The 17,261-nt window shown below is 36.3% G+C and overlaps 2 protein-coding genes across 3 annotated transcripts in view; both read right to left on the bottom strand.

Moving 5' to 3' along the window:
* Positions 1–5,085, bottom strand: part of LOC306848808 (uncharacterized protein) — a 29,118-nt gene extending 24,033 nt beyond the window's left edge. Inside the window, exon 1 of the mRNA XM_079383568.1 lies at positions 4,261–5,085. Coding sequence (XP_079239694.1) covers positions 4,261–4,641 — 381 coding nt within the window. The 5' untranslated portion in view covers positions 4,642–5,085. The remainder of the gene's footprint in view (positions 1–4,260) is intronic.
* A 1,016-nt stretch (positions 5,086–6,101) lies between these two features.
* On the bottom strand, positions 6,102–13,620 carry LOC306850263 (UNC93-like protein MFSD11). Of its 2 annotated transcripts, XM_079385799.1 has the most exons (14): positions 13,435–13,620; positions 13,036–13,168; positions 12,878–12,933; positions 10,154–10,261; positions 9,966–10,045; positions 9,782–9,878; positions 9,636–9,694; positions 9,252–9,408; positions 9,092–9,132; positions 8,916–8,981; positions 8,121–8,246; positions 7,863–8,037; positions 7,612–7,747; positions 6,102–7,341 (listed from the first exon to the last, which is right to left on the bottom strand). In XM_079385799.1, exons 2-14 carry the CDS (start codon positions 13,129–13,131, stop codon positions 7,180–7,182), a joined length of 1,359 nt encoding a protein of 452 aa, XP_079241925.1. In that variant the 5' UTR covers positions 13,132–13,168; positions 13,435–13,620; the 3' UTR covers positions 6,102–7,179. The 2 variants fall into 2 exon arrangements, with proteins under 2 accessions (XP_079241925.1, XP_079241926.1); XM_079385800.1 differs by having other exon boundaries at positions 13,036–13,607.
* Positions 13,621–17,261: the final 3,641 nt, after the last annotated feature.

Raw genomic sequence — 17,261 nt, 5'->3', positions numbered from 1 at the left:
TAATGAATATACAACACTAGCAAAAAAGTACCTATTACCCGCTGTTAACCTGTTTAAGACAAAGTACCATAGCAATACAGTGTTTTTGGACACATACCGTGGTTATTTAGACATGTATATGGTAATATCCTGGTTTTTAGGGACATAATACCATGTAAAAAATATGGGTTCGGACATGTAATGGAAATGTCTTTTCATGGATATGCAACATGGAAATATCATGTTTTTTGGACATGTACCATCAAGATGCGCCATGGTAATACAGCGTTTTTAAAAACATTTCTAAAACCATGGACCATGGTTATTTGGTCATGTTTAGCCATTTATTATACCTTGTTTTTTAACACCAAGAAGCTGCCAGTTTTTTAAAATTTGGATGGAATTTCCATTTTGTTTTTGGATATGTACCATGGAAATATGATGTTCTTACACATACACATATACCATAGTAATACCATGGTTTTGAACATATACCATGGTAATACTAAGGTTGTGGACATGTACCAAAGTCATGTAAATACATTAATATTTTCAAAATATATACTGTATGTGTGTGTATTTATATATACATAAATATACACAGTACACACACATATTATGTAAACAAAAACTTTTATTTTGGATTTGACAGCACAAGTTTTCAACAATTATGGTAATAATAATCATTTTTCTTAAGCATCAAATCAACTATTAGAATGATTTAAGATCATGTGACACTGAAGACTCGAATAATGATGCTAACAATTTGCTATAAATTACATTTAAAAATATATTCAAATATAAAAATGATCTTAAATAGTTCACAATATTGCTGTTTTTACTGCATTTGATCAAATAAATGCAACTTTGGTGAGTGCAAGATAATTCTTTCTTTCAAAAAATCTCACCAACCCCAAACTTTTGAACAATAGTGTATCAGAAAACACATCAGGTACCGTGTTCCCGCCATAGTTCTTTGTATAAAGGACAGTTTTTCACGATGAACCTGACAGCCCATTTGTTTATGGTAATTAGGAATGATACGAATCTAGTCCAGCAGCTCACGGCAAATACAAACAATACACACAAGCTGTTTAACAAGTCAGACATCATTTGTTCTTTAACGACATGAGTCATTTCTCTTCAGATATTTGCCTTGGCACAGCTTATCACCACACAGCCAAACAGTCCTGTGTCCCGTATGATTCTTGGGTCACTTTGTAACGGTGCCACGGTATCAGGGCACAGTGCCTGTCTCTACCCCACACCCTGCGATTGGTTGCTATAATAACTGACAGTCAAAACAACAGAAGTGAATATAGTAGGGAACACCCTAACTTCATCAGACCTGGGAAAGAACGTGAAACTGATTCACCGGATCCAACCAGCTCTAAAACACCTGGTCAATCATTCCCATCTGGACCCCCCTCAACGTCCCTCACCGAGCCGGAGTTTCCTGTGTGTTCACACACTGTGTCTCATCTTTGACGCCAGCATTGCCGTGGACAACTCGCACAATGTGTAAGGCGAGCGCCCCGCGGGCTCCGCTCCTGAACTCCATGTACAGCTGGCAGCTGGGCGGCAGGGGTCATCCGAGGGCGCTGGCGGATAACCATGGATGACTCCAAACATGTCTAAACGAAACATTAATGATTAAGAAGATGAGCAGGACCTCCCCGTGCACTCGCGTCACTGGACTGTTTGTGAAACAAACGGCGGCTCTGCGGGAGGTTAATTACTGACGGCTATCAGAGGATGGAGAAAGACGTGGAGGGGAGGTGATCACCGCTCAGGACAGGTTGAATGTCATGTGAGACGTATCATTAGTGTCATACTCGTTATTAGTGCTACAATAGTACTGTAGTTGACTTTCCTATTAAAGTTAAAATAGGTGGGCTAAACTGAATGTAGTTACTGTGTATACACTTAAAAAAGTTTGGCGTAGGAAACAATTTCCGCTTGCTTGTAAATTTCACAAATAAATACAAAGAAACGCATAGCGAGTTAAGCTCCATTCACACCAAGAACGACAACTATAAGGATAACGATATTAGCGTCAGTAATGATATTACTGTTTTTTCTAAGCATACGTGCATCTGCCGCTTTAAATTCTCAAGCTGGTTATAGCAGAATGGATTCTGATTGGCTGTCAATGTTTTATTCATCTGCTGGAAAAAAAATCGCTCTGAAAGTGATTCAATGATATTGTTTCTCTGTGCCTTTATCGTTATATTTGTAGCAAGCATACAGCAGAGAGTGTTTTGTGTGCACAACAAATGGATTTATTCTCCAGATTTTTCTTGATGCCTCATCATACGCTATATAATCTTCATATGGTAACAAGCTGTTTTGAGCAGAACTGTGTTTGGACTAAAATTAACATGCAGCACTTCTGAAATGCATCCATGTGGTAAAGAGGAACTGTTAGTTTACGTCCATCACTGATACTTAAGTATCTCAGGGGTTTGGGGAGTGTGACAAATGTGTAGTTTGTGGAACACGAGACACAGGTGGTGTTATTTGAGAATAGAGCTCAGTGTCTGTCGCTCATTGTTCTGTGGTCTGTCATCAGTCATCTACAGCTGAGACACATGATGAAACATTCAGCCTCCTGCAGACCCCCAACAGAGAAGCAGCTCACCGGCACTGTGATACATGACTACTCAACTCAGAATACGTTTAACAGAGTTTTTTAATTCAGCTTTAAAAAGGACATTTAAATGCTTTCAATTTTAAATATTTAAATATATCTGTAAAACAGGGCACAATGTAATGTATTAAAATAAAGGAATTTTACATATTGATTTTTAAAGGGTGTTTTATCTGTATTTTGAATATTTCACTTCATTGTGTTGTGTTTAGGGTTAACAGAGATGGTCATTTTATAAACCATATTGAAAGAATTATTCATTTTCCAGGATTGTTGTACTTCACTCACTAAATAATTACAAAATATCATTACATAATTCATATATTCAGATGTACAGGTTAATATTTCTTTAATTTTATAATTGTAATTTGAGAAAAGTGTAGGCTATTTTACATATCAGGGAACACACTAGCATAATTATTCACAATTAATGTTAAATTATTCATGTTTTGTCACTGGTGAACTTCCTTCTCTTCCAGTCATTACAATTCAAATCCAAACTTACATCCTGTGGGTGTGGCCATTTCACATGAACCAATACTTAATAGGCTCATTTAATTAACTGAAGTATTTAGATTATCTAAGCAACTAGTTTAATTACCAATACTTACATTACTTGAATTCTGCTCAGTCCTGTTTAACAAGTGTTTGTTTTTAAAACAAACAAACAAAAAAAGAATAAGGAAAGAGGATAAATTCACAACCTTCTTACCATTATTTGTTTTTTCGGTAGTCAAAAAGTAGGAAATACCATGTTATCAGTACGGTTACATGGTACTTATATGATTATCATTCACACACAGACTCAATCCAGAAGAACTGTGGAGATCAATTCTTCTGGTTCTTCTGGATTGAGTCTGTCTCGGTTTGTTCTGTTTCTTCATGTGATTTCAGACAGACTGGATGATGATCAGATCAGAGCACTGGCTGTTATCAGACAAAAACCTCACTGGATTATTACAATCCATGGCAAAATTAATGTTTGGGAATGTAAACTGATATTTCCTACTGACACACAACAGCAAAAGATAGAAATAACTGACTTTAAACCATGTTTAGCTGCTGACAATACTAGTGTTCTAATCATTTTGGACACACTGTACAGTCTACAGTACCTTGCTTCATATCCAAAAACATAATGTTTCCATTCATATTTAGATTTTTTTGCACCCTCAGATTCCAGATTTTCAAACAGTTGTATCTCGGCCAAATATTGTCCTATCCTAAAAAATACATCAATGGAAAGCTTATTTATTCAGCTTTCATTTTATGTGTACATCTCAATTTCCAAAAACTGGCCCTTATGGTTTTGTGATCCAGGGTCACATATGATTATCATTCACATACAGTACCTTGCTTCATGTCCAAAAACATAATGCTTCCATTCAATATGCCCTGAAACATGGTGTAATCACAGTAAATGTTCAGAAATCATGGTGTAATCACAGTAAATGTTCAGAAAATATGGTGTTACCATGTTAACCATAACAATATACTACAATAAGCATAGGAGTACTGTGTTCTGTGGCGTTACCGTGGTTTTTTAAAAATATACTATGGTGCTTTCCATCAAACCAGAGTGCAGAGTAGTATTTTTGTTGTTTCCTCCTGCCTACAGAGGTGACTCTTACCTTGGACACCCCGTCCTCGTTGGCCTGCGCCTTTCTGCGGAGCTGCATGAGCGTCCACATGTCACTGAGCGCGGTGTCGGACCTCATGAGCTCCGTGGCGCTGGGCAGAGCCTCCAGCGCGCACATCTGCTCCTCCATCCGCCGTAGCTTCTCCTCTATCACCCGGTAGGGGTTCGAACTGTCCAGCAGCAAGGTTTTAGTCTGGGCTGGGCTGTCATGGTCGTGGTCCACCTCCTTCCAGGTAGTCGTGACCCTCTCAATCTTCAGGTGTCCCAGGATGGCGTGCAGTAAAGTGTGCAGCGCGTTGAAATTGACAGCTCCAACGTCTGGGGTTCCTATGGAGAGCTCCAGCAGCTCATGCAGGCTTATGTCGGTCGACATGGTCGTCGACTGTTTAGTCCGGTTTAAACGACGATGAATAAGGTGCTGTCAATCACAGATCTGTCTGTTTGAGTTACATCTCTCCAAAGAGGCACGCGAGTTCCAATTCCGTCGGTTTTCAAACATAATCACTGAGTTTTAACGCTCTACGCTGTTTTCTCAGTTCTGTGAACATCGAGAAATTATACTAAGTTCTTTAGTCGTGGCGTCTGTCGGCGTTTGTTCATCCTTTAATTCGCACGTTACCGGCAGCTTTGCTTTGGTAAAGAGCAATCTTGTATCAAGAGTGCTCTTCTCTTTACGCATCCCCCGCATACCGACGATGCTGATTGGTTAAAATGCCTCGCGTCACTTGTCTTCTCAATCCTCATTGGATAACGTCTCTGTAGATCAACAGAAATTACCTTGTGTTGTGAACCGCGGCGTCTTGGTTGCTCAGCAACTGATTCGGTGGCAGCATCGGTAGTGCACGTGAGAGCGGAGGGCGATGAACCGCTGTACACATCATGCAGATTTACATTATTTATATTAGGAAATGATGCAGTGTGATGATAAAAGTAACAAACCAACGGATTTTCTCCGTTTTATTTTTATCACATACTATATACGACAACATTGGCCTGTACAAACAGCCAGTGTACAAAACATGCATTCATAAATAAAATATTACATATTCGCGAAAAAACAAAACGAAACAGAATTATTCCGTTTTTTAAATGCCGATGTTTTTATTTATTTATTTTTTGTCCCAAAATAATATTAATAAAAAACTGTCTAAAAATAAATCTATCTTTCTTATCCGATAAATTTTGGAAATTTCCACCACTGCATAAATATGTAGTTTTTTATTTTGGCTTAATGTTATGTTAGAATCATTATTATACTCCTATAACTTTTGTTCTTTAATATTTTGAATTGTTTTAGCTTTATTTTTGGTTTTTCGTTTTAATGTTATGTTTTGAAATTTTGTTGTATGCATTTGTCATTTTTAATTAATTTCTTTATTTTTAATGTGCATAGGTAGTATTTATAAAGTTTTAGCTTTTAGTTTTGGATCTGTTTTTAGTTGTTTTAATACTACAGTTGATTGCTTCTGTTGTCCTCATTTGTAAGTCGTTGCTAAATGACTAAATAATAATTATAATAATAATCTTTGTCATTATTGACCTAAAAAAAAGTTGTCCTTCATATTCAAATTTAAATATTGTGTTTTAATGTTTTTTCTTTCAATTTAAAATAATAAATATGATTATTACACCATTTATTAGTTCATTTTTGTTAAAATGCTAGTTTATATATATATATATATATATATATAACCAATGTGATACAAATATTATATTTTTAAGATCTTTCTTAAGAGCTTTCATATTCTTGGACATCCTTATTTGTCTTTGTCCCACAACAAAACACTTGTTATTGAAAAAAAGGTATCATATAGCTTGCAAAAAGACATAGGCAAGAGTCAAAGGCTCAAAAAGGACTTTAATCCCATATATACACATATTTATAAAAGAAAACAGAATATCCAGGCACCATTACTATTTTTACAGTACGATACATTCAAGTATATGATCAGATATTCATGTCACATTTTCCCTCATCATCCTATAGATTGCTCTGAACCAAATGAAGCAGAATCGTTTACGCCGTAATAACGCACATGTAGCTCCTACTCCCATGCAAAGAGCTCGTAACATACGTATTTTCAATGTATTTTGAGAGAGTCTTTCTGAGCCCTTTCTCAATGCATTATTGTTTACAATGACATGTTGACTTAAGCCCAGCTTGATATTAGTATAGTTGCAATTACCAAAAATCATTCCCAAGTCATTCTTTCTCTGTTTTCTATTGATTACATCAGTACATTGACATATTTGCTCACTTTACACAAATAAAGACAAACCTAAAAAAATAAAGCAAATTTCTACAAAGAGTGCTTCAATCTTTGGCAAAATTGTTTAAAAAAAAGGCAACTGGCAAAATAATTAAAATAAACAAGACAATCTAATTTAACTACTGACTGTGCATTGAGTGTTTCACACTGATACTGATTTTTTAGTTGTGAACAAATAAAATAGTCTTTAATCATATTTCTCATCTATAGTCTCACAGCGTAGTGTACATATAAGTGATTTATTGCATTTGCACTAAGACGTCTTTACAATAATTGAGTTTAAGTAGTATAATAACTACCTGAAGGAGTAATTCATTTTTGGTTTTCATGGAACAATAAAAAAAACTGAATTTCAGAGCACTCATTGCACAGTATAATGCTATGTGAAAACCTCAAAATTTGAACAAACCTTTTATTGCATTACAGCACTTCATCCTAGATCCCATCTGAGGAGTAAACATTTTAAGTGCAAGTAAAGAAATGAGTCTATACAGCCGATTCGTTTGAAACGGAGAATGGATACATGGCCTAAACCAAAGAGGAAAATGGCCACTGAAGATGGCTTGTAGATCTTCTCACTGAGGCTGATGGCTGGAGATGAGTCGGTAGTTCTGGCACTTCAGTCCTTCTAACTCTTCCTATCAGATACGGTCATAATCAGAGTCCCGTTGACGGCTGATAACGCCCCACTCCACCATAAAGAAAGTAATGGTGCCCAGGAAGCCCGCCAGCACCATGATGAGCAGCTGCCAGTGCAGGAGAAGATAGTTGCTATAGAAGAAGGCCACCGCAGCAGTGATGGACTGCAGAGACAGTAGGAAGAAATATAACATCATGGGCCATAAACACATACTACTCATACACATACATTTTCCTAATGTTTCATTCATTCTTACTAATAAACTAAAATAATAATGGACTTAATTTTTTTAAAGAAAAATCTAAGTTTCATATTGCGTTTTTTGGATATTTAAATATGACCCAACCATTTTACCATAGGATTTTTACATTAAACAATTTAAATACTTCTGATGCAAACATTTAAAACAGTTTAGTTAAATGAAGGTTCAAACCTGTACAAATTTAAAGACTGCGAATGCTGGAGCACTGTCCTCCCGGAACAAGAGGCCCACAATGCTGATGAGCTGAGTGTTGAAACAACTATCCCCCAGACCCAGCAGGAAACTGCATATCAGCGCCACAGTCACACTGACAAAACAAGCCAGAAAAGTGTTAATAAACAACTAGTGCATCTTTATGCATGACTCTATTCTCACTGCTCATCCTTGTTGGAAAGTCCAGTACTGTAACTGCTGTCTCTTACCTGGGCTGGATAAAAGCTTGCATTTTTGTGCCTTCCTCTGGGGCCACGGGAGCATCACTGGCTATGTTGAGGAAGATGAGGAAGAATGCCACAATATGGGTGAACAGGCCCAAAAACACCACTGGGTTTCTGCCGAAACGATTACACTTATCCAGAATCCCAAATACTCCCCCTCCTGGTTAAGCAGAGAAAACTGTTTATTACATTTGCCATGTCCACAAAGAACCAAAGCACAATAATTGTAATACACTGACTTACCAAGTATTTCACCAACACCTATCAAAATTCCAGAGAGGCCGATAAGACCCTTGGCATCGTCTCCAAATTGAGTCATGGCCCCTAAACATGTCCCATACACCCCACTGTAAAAAGTGAGCTCGAGACCTGGACAAACAGGCAACCACATTGTCTCAACATTACAGCTGAGGTAGTCTTCTACATCACTATAATGATACATATCGCAATATAGTAATTTTTATCCATGTACTGTAGTAATGCCTATGTTTGGATAATCCAGTGAACAACATGCTTTTAAAACAAAAAGGTTCTTATTTTGTTCATTTTTATGCGTTTATGTATTTTGTGTAACTTGTACACAAACAAAAGGAAAAGACACTTTTTGTTTAATAATAATTATTGTTAAAAAAAAGACTCAAAACAGTAAAACTTACATTGCATATATTATTATTATACAGCATATAATAATATATCCTTATTCTTATAAGTATTTAGAAGAACAAATCCCCCTGCTACTAAAGGGATCCCCCAGGGTTCTGTTTTGGGCCCTCATATTTTCATAATTCGCTTTATTCATCTGTCATCATGGTGAGAATTTCCACTGCTACCAGACAGATTATATATATTCTGTCATATTATTAATATTATTAAATACATTATTATTATCTAGAAGAACAAATCCCCCTTATACTAAAGGGGTCCCCCAGGGTTTTGTTTTGGGCCCTCTTCTTTTCATAATCTGCTTTCTTTATCCGTCATTATGGTGTGAATTACTGCTGCTACCAAACTGATTGTCCTTTGAGAGACTGAACTTACCAGAGTATGCAAAGGGTAGGCTCAGTAAAAGCATCTCTTTGGTCATAGCTAGCTGTATGGATTTCTCTGTTGAAAAGAGGTAATAGATCTTATAAATGAAACAAGAAGTTAATAATGTGCTTTAAAACACAAGTTTAAATATTTTAATATATTTTAGTTAATTTAGTATCACTTACTGAATGCCTCCAATGCTTGAGAGCCCAGACTCTGGGATGGACTTAAAAGAGTAACAAGAATAGGAAACAAGACAAAGAAAAAACGACACAATACAATATGACTAAACTGGTCCAGAAAAAATGTCTTAACTTGCAGAAGTGCATAAAAATATACACTTACACCACAGAGCTACTATCAGAGAGGTCTGCTGGTAGAAGTGACTCAGAGACATCAGCAGGTACAGGTTCTGGGTCTGGTCGCTGGATCAGGAAAAAAAGGAAGTTGCCTACCAGGCTGATGACTGTGAGTGTGATGAAAACCGTCTGACGGTCCTTATCTGACACCAAGAAACAACGGTTTTCAGCTTTTTTTGACCAGAGACCTAAATTATAATTCTGTCTAACCATTCAGAAATGATTTTGCATTTATGTTTCTTTTACAGTCTCTTTTTATTATACAAAATAAGCAAACAATTCATTTCAACCAAAAATTATTGTTACAATAATTTGTGGGGTGATTTCCACCAAAGTGGCTGCCATAGTTTATCATATAAAACATACTCACCTGTTATGTGACTCTTGCCACGCCAGGCAACAAATATGTAGAGGTTACCAAAGAATAAGCTGCGAATAAAGAGAATCAATTAATTATTCTTCCTCGTGTTCCCCTTTTCCTTCCACATATACTTAATGAAAACAAGCAAGATGTACCTAAACTGCATCAATGCCCAAAATATTCCACTGTTTCTCCCAATGGTGGAATCTTTGGAGTTGATGGTGAGTAGATTCCCTTGGGCTGTCCACAGCACTGCAGGACACAAAGTTAGCAGAAAGCTTTAGAGAGTGTGTGGCTACAAAATATGATCTCATAACTGAGCAGATAATGATATCGCACCTGCAGCAGCGATTCCGAGCAACACAGATAAAGTGTAGAATGATGAGGTGTATGGATGAATGAAAACAGCAATATAACCACTAAAAGAGAGCACAGATTATGTCTTTTTAATAAATACTTTATCATAAATACTTCGAAAATTACTATACACTACTAATATTACTAAATTAAGTCCTTTAGGCACTTACCTGTAAACAAGTCCACTAAAAAACAAAGACAACAGAGGTCCAATGACAGCTATCACTGAGGGCGCTATAAGGTTAGACGCAGCGAATACGGCGTAGATAATCGCCATGCTAGAAGAGAAGTATAATAAGCCTGTGTTAAGGGTGGTATTTTAATTAATAGTGATTATCAAAATAAATACATTATAACTATTTCATTGTGTTTTATAGAAAAATATTAACCCGATACATCTCACATATGTACACACCTTAAAATAATCAATATTAATATATATTCATAATACACAAATTATGAATCAGTTTTTTTTTAAAGATTAATACTGTTCATTAAACCATTTAAATATTAATGAAAAGAGCAATTCCAAGAGGGTCATTGCACCATTGCTGCTCGGGCCGTATATACAATCATGGCCAAAAATATCGGCACCCTTAGTAAATATGATCAAAGAAGGCTGTGAAAATTAATCTGTATTGTTAATCCTTCTGATCTTTTATTTAAAAAATTCACAAAAATCTAACCTTTCATTGGATAATAAGAATTTAAAATGGGGGGAAATATCATTATGAAATAAATGTTTTTCTCTAATACACATTGGCCACAATTAACGGCACCCTTTTATTCAATAATTTTTTATTCAATACTTTTTTTGCCTGATGAGATAGAGAACACCTGACAAGAGATCAGAGACCATTCCTTCATCCAGAATCACTCCAGATCCTTAAGATTCACAGCTCCATGACGGTGCTTCTTCTCTTCAGTTCACCTCACTCATTTTCTATAGGGTTCAGGTCAGAGGACTGGAATGGCCATAGCAGAAGCTTGGTTTTGTGCCCAGTGACCCATTTTTGTGTTGTTTTTGACATTTGTGTTTGGATTATTGTACGGTTGGAAGATCCAAACATGGCCCATTATAAGATTTCTAACAGAGTCAGTCACTTATTGATTTTTTTATCTGTTGGTATTTGATAGAATCCATGTTGCCATGCGTCTAAACAAGATAAAAAATACAGCAGTATATTTCATTGTACACATGAGGTACTTTTATCCCTATGTTCACTAAACCCATCTTGAGTGTTTGCTGCTAAAAAGCTTATTTTTTAGTTTCATCTGACCATAGAAGCCAGTCCCATTTGAAGATCCAGTCGTGTCTCATAACTGAATATGCTGGAGTTTGTTTTTGGATGAGCTAGGAGAATTTTTCTTGAAACCCTCCCGAACAACGTGGTGATGTAGGTGCTGTTTGACTATTCTTTTAAAGGTTTTCTGACCCCGAGACTCAACTATTTTCTGCAATTCTCCAGCTGTGGTCCTTGGAGAGTCTTTAGCCACTCAAACTCTCTTCCTCACCATACATTAGGACGATATACGTCCTCTTCCAGGCAATTTTGTAACATTTTATGTTGATTGGAAATTCTTAATTATTGCCCTGATGGTGGAAATGGGAATTTTCACTGCTCTAGCTCTTTTCTCTTCAGTTTGCTGCACATCAGAAATAAATTCTTTGGTTTTTCTCATTGTGATGGATGATTGTGATGGGAATTTGGGCTTTGTTTTTCCTCCTATTTATATTTCTGTGAAACAGGAAGCCATGGCTGGATAATTTCATGTTCATAATCACCCTGGAGTGCTTAAAATTGTGAATATGAATGGGAATATACTTCAGAGATATTTCACTCCCAAGAATTTCTAGGGGTGCCAATAATTGTGTCCAACGTGTTTTTGAGAAAACACATTTATTTCACAATGATATTTCCCCCCATTTATCCAATGAAATGTTAGATTTTTGTGAATAAAAAAACAAATCTAAAGGATTAACAATGCAGATTAATTTCACAGCCTTCTTTGATCATATTTACCAAGGGTGCCGATATTTTTGGCCATGACTATATATCTATATAGTCATGTGTATCATCAGTATAAATCGTGTATATATCAGTGTTACAACTACACTAACATCACAGTTATGATAAAATCTTGATAAAGCCACACCAGATACTATTAAGATAATAAGCACACACACACACACACTTACACCCCTCCAATATTTCTCTTCAATCACAAATAAATAAATAAACAAACATTCTGTCAAAATGATCAAATTTCTCAGGGAAAGAAATGGAGTGCGTGGTGAATAAGTGTCCTATCTTGACACGGTCACATGCTAACCACGTTCCTTTCTCTCTGTTTTTTTTTTCTTTTAGAGCAGACAGTGCTTCTTTGTTACATAACCACGGTCAATGTAATTACTGAGGTCAAAGAGAAATTCATTACATCAGCACAACATCAGATGACCCGATTTTCATCTTTAACTCAGCCATAATAAATCTCATTCAAAAAGGGTGCAGAGGCCAAAACATGCCACATGAGCAGAAATAGAGCACAACTGTGGGATTCTGAACGGCAAAATCCTGTTCCTTGTTTATACGCGTTTATGAATATTTTACAATACACTTCAATTACAATTTTTGTTTTATTTTTAATAAATTTCTATGTTAAGAGTTTTAAGTAACTGCTATATTTTTATGTCATTTGCAATGCTTATGCAATTAACTTTGCATAAAAGAACCCAAGCGCACTGTCTCGTAACTTTATATACTTTACATTTTTTTAATACCCATTGAATGAAAAAGTTGCTTCTGGCATCAAGGCCACTGAAAAAGTGTGTGGCCACCATTGTGCTCTATGTCACTCTGTTGACAGAAGAAATAAATGAAGAAAACGAATACCTTGTGTAGCCACTTCCATGAAACTCTGTACTGTTGAAACTCTTTATTACAGTTTGCTGAAAAAGTGAAAATGTTGGTTTGAATACATGCTTATAAGCCTAGACAAATATGATATGATAGCATTCACCAGATCATGCGTGAAAAAGCTCAAAACCTACTTCAATATTCCCGCAGGTGCCAAAGGCAGTAAAAATAACCATGAACCCCAAGCCCAGGATAATGATGTTGAGCAGGGTCTTTCCTTCTGGACTCATGATGGCTTACAGTCTTTAGCTCGATGACAACCAGAGACTAGTGAACACATCAAAGTCAAGTGACAGCTGACACAACCGGTTAAAAACGTGACCAGGATATTTTTCATGTGCTGCATATGATTACTATTTCCTCATGAGATCAAACAGCTCTGAAGGTTACCGAAACAGTTATTGTGCTACATGTGTGATTGGAATAAATCATGCGTTTCATTAAATAATGCATTTTTAATAAACGATTAGTCATATTATTTAGACTTTTGAATGGAGACCGACTGCAGTAGTAACTGATCTCAGTAAACTTACCGACTACTTGAGTGCGCTGATGTAAACAGCTAATTAATAACGCGAACACCTGTTGATCAAAGCGAGTTCGATATGGAAAAAAGCATTTTGTAAAGCTGGTAAACGTAAATATATATTTGTTTCCGACTTCTCGGAAATGCTCTGAAATTAAAAATGTCTGTCATGTGACACCTATCAGCTGACGGTGACGTCATCGTCCTCCTCCACGAACGGATTTGTGGGTAATGTAGTTTTTTCCGTAGGCGAGTACTTGAGGCACAGAGAACTTGCTGTTGATAGATATTCATTAAAAATACTCACTTAAAACAGAGTTAGTAGATTGTATAAACTGTTTAAATTAGATATAATTTACTGTATCTCTTAATTTGCCTTGTTTTTGTCAGTAGAGCAACATACAAGCTCAATCTATATTATTAAAAGCAACAGAGGGTCCAAAAACGTCACATTTGAAGGATGACTGCGTAATTTATGTTTAGAACAAAAAGTTAAACTCTTCAAAACTCTTAAAAAGGGATAAATTAGCATTTCTGAAAATGCTAATTCTCTTTCGGTTTTTGGAACTATAGAACGCTCTATAACGAGCGAGTCGTTACGAAGGTTTTGGGCTGTCACTAATGAACTGTCTTTTTCAATTGATAATATTATCTGAAAAAATCATAGATGCAAACTTCTCACCTTTCCGTGACAACTCACTTTTTGGAGATCAAAATAGGTCACTGCTGAGATCAAGGGTTAAAAAAACAAAAAACCTTAGGGTTGCATAAACTGTTCAGACAGAATTTAGTCATCTTAGTTTTTTTTCTTCAAGACTGATCATAACTTTTTAATTTCAGTTATGAAAAGGTAGACTGGACTTATGTGTGTTAGAAGACTGATTAAACCTTGGCAACTGCTAGTTGGTCAAACTAGCTCTTCTCAAAACATAGTGTTAACATGGTGGCTAAGTTTATGTAACTGGTTGTTTCAGTAAGTTTTGTGTAGTAATTTCTTTACTTCAAAAACCATGTCTAAAAAGGGTATATGTTATGTATTTGAGGTCTGAAATGTGGGAACTGTGAAGAGAGAGATGGCAAATGTTTTGCATTTTAGGTCAGCATTGCCATCTAATCAATATTGCCAATATTGTCTTAAATAGCCTGCGCAACACTTCATCTTTTATAACTTGGGATTTTGACCAAATATAGTCTTGATTTTTGTAAAATGTTGCAAAAAGTTTTTTTTTTTTGGTGAAATTTACAGTTTTGCAAATTTAAGGTACTAAAAAAAATTCCTTAAAGTAACTACAAATGAGCATGAAAAGCAAATATCTTTAAATAAATAATTTTTTACTCTTACCTGTTTGCATCTCTGAAAAATGATCTACTGCAACTACAATTTGGAATATTTCTGTTATATTTCTGTCTTAAGCTCGTGTCTCAATATCCTCGTTAATTTTAATAAGCTATAACAAGTTGAGTGTAAGTTGACTACAAGTCTGAGCATAGAACTAGCATCTTGCATAGAACGGCAAAAATATTGTAACAATATGCATAATGTTTTAAGTGTAACTTTTTCGATGTAGAAACATAACGTGGAGACAAAATGGAATATTTTTCAATTAGTTCACCTCCAGAATAAACATTTCCTGATAATTTACTCACCCCCATGTCATCCAAGATGTTCATGTCTTTCTTTCTTCAGTTGAAAATAAATTAAGGTTTTTGAGGAAAAAATTCCAGGATTTCTCTCCATATAGTAGACTTCAATTGGACCCAATGGGTTGAAGGCCCAAACTGCAGTTTCAATGCAGCGTCAAAGGGCTCTACACGATCCCAGCCGAGGAATAAGTGTCTCATAGGCCAATTTCTAAAGAAAATTAAAATGTATATGTTTTTAAACACAAATGCTTACACTAGTTGCGATGCACATCCAACAACTTTCACACGTAATCACGTTGGAAAGGTCACAAAGACAATAACATAACAAAAAAATAACAAAAAACTTTGAAACTCATTTTTGAAAGTTTGTGTTTTCAGGCACCCAATACGCTATTGTCATGTAAATGAAAATGCATGAAATGTTTATCAGTTTTAGTTGAAAACTCTCATGTAAACACCCCCTAAAACTTCTAGTAGGTGTAGACAAATTACTATTCTGAAGAGTGAGTCACTGAATCATTCATTCAACTGATTTGTTCAAAATGGCTCATTCATTAGTGGAACAAACCAAGTGACTGCAGGTCAAACTCTATTGCAATAATCTCTGATTTTACTTCATCTTCACCCACAGTCCGAGGCATCGGAGGCACAGCTGTTCCAGAAGCAGGAGCCGCTCTCGTTCCCGCAGCCGTTACATCAGGTCGCGGTCACGCTCCTATTCCCGCTCCAAGTCGCACACGCCCCGCAAAAGGAAATCCAAGTCTCCTTCCAGGTCTAGGTCACGTTAACGATCCAAATCCAGGTCTCGTTCCAGACGCCGCACACCTGCGTTGAACAGAGACTCTCCAGTCCAGGTCGAGGTCTAAAAGCCAACCGAAATCTGCTGTGAAGAAGGGCCTGCATCCTAAAAACTCTTCCTTAGTAAGAAAACACAACACTTACCTGTGCTGCAATTCACTGGAATAATGTGCAGGAATATAGTTCAGACTTGCAGTCGCATCGCACTGGTAAAAATTTGACTTGCACAGCAGGATATGGTTCTGCTTTGACAATGCTGTGAATGGTGTTGAACTCTCAATGTGGAATTGTTTCCTCCAAGCTGCTGAATCCAGTATGGCAATGTAAAAGCAGGGCTGTGTGGTGCAGTTTGAGGGGTATGTGATCCAGCTACCTGCTCCTGCTGGGGTTGCTTTGAAGCAGGTGGGTGTTTTGGTGGTGCTGAGGTACGTGCACGAGACAATGGACAGACAGCATCCTGCCTTATGCTGGGTACACACTAAAATATTTTTCAAATCTTATAAGATCTTCAAAATGTGAGAGACCACAAACATGAGGGAACATTGCTCCTATAGTGTGTGGTGTGCCGCGATGTCAGCCCCCCTACAACATGAATGATAATTACGATTTGCGATCGGGGCGCCTCCGACGTCCTTCAGAGCAGATTCAGTCACTCTTAACACACCTCACACCACAAGAAAATCTGATAAGATAATCTTTAGAACCACCAAGATAATCGGGACATACCTAGGATTGTCGGACGGGGAGAAATCGGCCCAAAATCAGCCCGATTATCTTGTGGTGTGTACCCAGCATTAGTAAAAATAAAACAGAACTTGCTGCCAGCTGCTTACTTAAAGCTGGAAATGTGAATAAACATAATTGTGTTATGGTATGAGTCATTTTATATCATGAACAAAGTATAAAATTACCATACTATGTGTTTTATTAAAAACAATTTTTTTTTTACTATTTATTTGACATCAAGACACTACATACTCATACATATACTGCCGTTCAAAAGTTTGAGATCAGTAATATTTTTTATGTTGTTCTGCTAATCATGGCTGCATTTATGTGATAAAAAACCCCAGTAAATTTGTGAAATATTGCAATTTAAAATAGCTATTTTCTATTTTTAATATACTTTAAAATATAATTTATTCCTGTGATCAAAGCTGGATTTTCAGCATCATTACTCCAGTCTTCAGTGTCACACGATCCTTCAGAAATCATTCTAATATACTGATTTATTATCAATGTTGAAAACAGTTTTTGCAGCTTTTTTTTGGAACCTGCGATACAAGAACACAATTTTCAGGATGCTTTGACGAATAAAAAGTTACAAAAGAACAGCATTTATTAAAAAGAGATTTTCTAACAAAAAAGTCTTTGTCACTTATCAATTTAAAA

Source organism: Barbus barbus (genome assembly GCF_936440315.1).
Source record: "Barbus barbus genome assembly, chromosome: 3".
Taxonomy (NCBI): domain Eukaryota; kingdom Metazoa; phylum Chordata; class Actinopteri; order Cypriniformes; family Cyprinidae; genus Barbus; species Barbus barbus.
Note: the sequence above shows the minus strand (reverse complement) of the source record. Positions and strands in the feature narration are given on the sequence as shown.